Source organism: Papaver somniferum, chromosome 7 (genome assembly GCF_003573695.1).
Source record: "Papaver somniferum cultivar HN1 chromosome 7, ASM357369v1, whole genome shotgun sequence".
NCBI classification, from domain to species: Eukaryota; Viridiplantae; Streptophyta; class Magnoliopsida; order Ranunculales; family Papaveraceae; genus Papaver; species Papaver somniferum.
In genome coordinates this window covers 183,067,847-183,071,622 of record NC_039364.1, presented here as the reverse complement: position 1 = coordinate 183,071,622, position 3,776 = coordinate 183,067,847, and the positions used below count along the sequence as shown (strand labels likewise).

Here is a 3,776-nt window from a genome sequence, read left to right as displayed (position 1 = left end):
TCTTGAAGTGTCTCCATGAAAATTTCATTAGGATCCCATTTTCGTACCTTTGCCAATTTTATTGACAAAAAGGGGGAGTATTAATATGTAGTTCACACTACAAATACATATGGTTTTCGGATCATTATGTAAGGGGGAGTGGTTTTCGTGTTGAGACGAAGTATTGACTAGGGGGGAGTGATACATATAACCATAGTATTGTTGTCGAAGTTGTGATATAAGAACTTTGATACTGTGTAATAATATTATGACACTGTATACCAATGAACGAGAGCTTTTGTTTTCTGATTGTTATGGCTACGGAACTTCAACAACTATGATGCTGAATTGAACATCTATGGAATCATGGGAGTACTTGAAAAAGACGAAGTTTTCGAGTAATGTTGAAGCACCAAGAAGATTAAGCATGTGGACGAGAAGTTACAAAGTTCTATTTATTTTGTAATTTTTTTTGCTAAGTCCAATAGTTTATTAATCAAAGAAACGTAATTACAAGAATTACAAGCATGAGGCACAAGGCCCCCTACCCCCATAAACCAAAGAGGTAAAAATAAATAACTATTATGAAATCTAGATAAACTCATAACTAAAACATAATCAGAGCTAAATTTTCTTCACTTTCTATAGCTCAGTTGGGTTCCATCAAAACAATCCGCTCAGGAATGAGATTAATTGTTTCCACCTCCTTTAACTTTCTTCTTTGGAGTCTTCATTCTTTTTGATTGGTCTTGTGTTTCCTTGACATACTCCTTTCGAAAAGATAAATCATTCAAATACTATTGTTGAACATCGAATTTTGTAATTGTACAAAAAATCTCATGTTCTTCTTTTGTAAACTGCATAGAATTAGCACTCACTTTGGACCGTGCTTCCCTATTCGCAAGCCCAAGGTGGAGTCCAAGCTAACATCAGAGTCCGTGTAATTTACTTCACTTTCACGAACAGAAATCATTGTCGTGTCTTCCTTGGACTCATGTAAACCCTTGTCATTATGTAATACTCCATATTTATTCGGAGATAAAAACATTCTAGAGCTATTTGGATTACTTGACGTATAATCCTTGTACGCCTGTGCAGGTGCAGCCCTTTTCCAAATCTTCACGCGCCTTCTGCAAATTTGCTACATCTGCTTCCATTTTTTTTGTAACTCCAAAGCCGTTCGCTCCTCTTCACTTATTTCATCACCTTGTTCAACCTGAGTGCACTGTGTGTTCTTTGCTGAATTCTCCTTACTGCCAGTTGAAACCAAGTTGTAAGCAGCTTGCTCATCTGCCTTTCTTGTCACTCTGCTAGCCTCCCATCTATCAAATATATCAGCATCAACATCATTCCCCAACTCTTTTTCCTCTTCAGTTTCTAGCAGTACATCACTTGTGTCATTATCAAGGCCTAATTCCCTATGAAGCACATCAAACTTATTTTGGTGTACAACCCTCTCAGATTGTAAAAGTTGATCCACAAGTGGCGTAAGTGAAGCATTGTTATCAACTGAAACAACAACAGTTGGGATAACCACACTACCACTCTCTCCATGCTTTTTATGACGTACCTCTTTCCAATCATTCACAACAGCAGCCTCCTTAGCATCATTATGAATGGCTTGAACATGATTAACCTCCTTATTTTTGTCACGAACCTGCTGCCATTGAGGTTTTGGAGCACCCCTGGCCTGTTTTTTAACTCGCTTATTTTTTCTACAACCGCATCCAAATGACCAATGATCTTACAACTTGAACAAAAACTAGGACGCTTTGGAATATCTATAGCTTGTAAGAAGTTTCTACCATCAACAACATGAATTTCATCAGCATCATGTGAAGCAAAATCAATATCTATAAGGACAGATGCAAAATGACCATATTCATGGTTCAAAGTTCTTGAATCTACCACAATTGGATTCCCCAGAGATTTACCCAGAGATAACAATGTCTTCTCAACCCATAACTCCATTGGCAAGCCTGGAAATCTCACCCAAACAGTTGCACGTGAAGATGGTGGTTTGTTAGCATCAAAACCAGGGTACCACTCAATGAATCTAAACTGTTGTTGTTTTACCATCCATCCTTCCTCAGTGAAAACCCTATCTTTATCTTCTTGTGAAAGAAGTTTGATAATGAAGAAACCCCGATTCAGTGATACAAACTGAACCCACCCTTCTCTTAGTTTCCATTGTTGTTCTAGAGAGGTTTTAACCTCCTGAAAATCAGCCCCCTTGAAAATAATCCGACCAATAAGACTAAAATGCCAGATTTCACATCCTTCCATGAAAAAATCATGAGGTATTTCAACATCAGGTTTCCCTTCTTTTGTTGTAGGGTTTCACATCAACAGTGGTGGTAATATGAGTTTTTTCCCCAGCAACATGTTCAACAGTTAGGGTTTTGTTTCCCTTAACTATACTCGCAAAAGATGTAGTAATAAGAGACGTATTACTAGCATCCAGACCCTGAGTTTCCCCCATTTTGGATATTTATTTTGTAATCCATATGTATTGATAGTTTTGCCACTAAAATTGACAAAGGGGGATATTGTTAGAGCACTGCTCGTTCGAACTCGCATGCGTTGTTATCTCAAGCATGTTTTTTCAAGTTTAGGTGTCAAAACTATATGTCTTGATTTCTAGACTACTTATAGCTAAGTCTCTGTTTAGGACATATTAGTGTAGTTGAGCTCCAGACTCCATGGCGATTATCTTACGAAGACGAAGAACTACTCGGAGAACCAGTGGAACTTCATCCGAATAAAAGTTATGTGGATACTTGAACTTATCTATCACTCAAAAGTCTATCTCTCTATCTCCTACTCTTGAGACAAAGTCGTATAAGTATGATAGTTTTCATACATACACATTTTCTATTTCGAGCCGAGTTTACTCGCCTATCTTTTTCACAAAATACGTGTTGGTAAGCTTTCGTTTTGACCATTTTTCATCTTTATCTGTGACGAAAGTCATGATGACGTTTCAATCTTGAAAATAGCTTTGATGACGATAGTCGTGAATAACAATTGTTATAACATTATAGAAGAATGTTTCAATGATTGAAATGTAGAGTTCAGATTATGTAACCAACTATGGATATAAGCATATATATAGTGTGTTCGCACATTAGTGTATAAATCCATGTGCCGGAAACCAATTGTGTGCACTTGTGCATGCGACATTGGTAAAGGAGACAGGTTGGGTACGCGTACTGGCGGAAGTTTTCTAACCGAAAACTTCTGCTGGAGTTTGTAGTTTACAAACTGGAAAACCAGTCACCTTAGGTACGCGTACCCGTACGCGTACTCACGGAAGTTTTCGAACCGAAAATTTCTGTTGAGTTTCCAAACTCAAATCCGGTAGTTAAGGTACATGCACCCGTACGCGTACCCAAGCTGGTTATTTCTCAAATCGGAAGTTCATGAACTTAAAACAATAAATCAATAAGGAATGCAATCTTTGCAAACCATGGCTATATTGTTCATGAATTTATTCAAGTGAATCAAACCGATTTTGTTTCAATTGTGTCTATGAATAAAGACCTAAGCAATTGAACAAATCTATCAACTAGTTCTTATGAGTCATTTGAACTAGTTATGAAAAAGATGAATATGGTTGATATGAAAGTACTCATATGGCTAACCTCGGTTAACTATTTGGGAACCAACCAAGTGTACACATTTAGGTACGGTTACTCAAACCTAAATGAAACACATTTCATTTGTGCATGACAAGCTAAGTTTCGATCTAACGGTTGAAAGATATTATCTTGGAGAAATCAGGTTTTTCATCTAAC

At 37.2% G+C, this 3,776-nt stretch overlaps 1 protein-coding gene across 1 annotated transcript; it reads right to left on the bottom strand.

Annotated features, from left to right (window-relative positions):
- Positions 1–1,120: 1,120 nt before the first annotated feature.
- On the bottom strand, positions 1,121–2,461 carry LOC113295656. Its single transcript, XM_026543986.1, has 3 exons — positions 2,324–2,461; positions 1,702–2,211; positions 1,121–1,636 (listed from the first exon to the last, which is right to left on the bottom strand). Exons 1-3 carry the CDS (start codon positions 2,459–2,461, stop codon positions 1,121–1,123), a joined length of 1,164 nt encoding a protein of 387 aa, XP_026399771.1.
- Positions 2,462–3,776: the final 1,315 nt, after the last annotated feature.

Coding starts and splice junctions, on each gene's coding strand:
- LOC113295656 (XM_026543986.1), bottom strand. CDS start 2,461: ATGGGGGAAACTCAGGGTCTGGATGCTAGTAATACGTCTCTTATTACT. Junction 2,212..2,323: donor ATATTACCACCACTGTTGAT/GTGAAACCCTAC, acceptor ATTATTTTCAAG/GGGGCTGATTTTCAGGAGGT. Junction 1,637..1,701: donor TCATTGGTCATTTGGATGCG/GTTGTAGAAAAA, acceptor CAATGGCAGCAG/GTTCGTGACAAAAATAAGGA.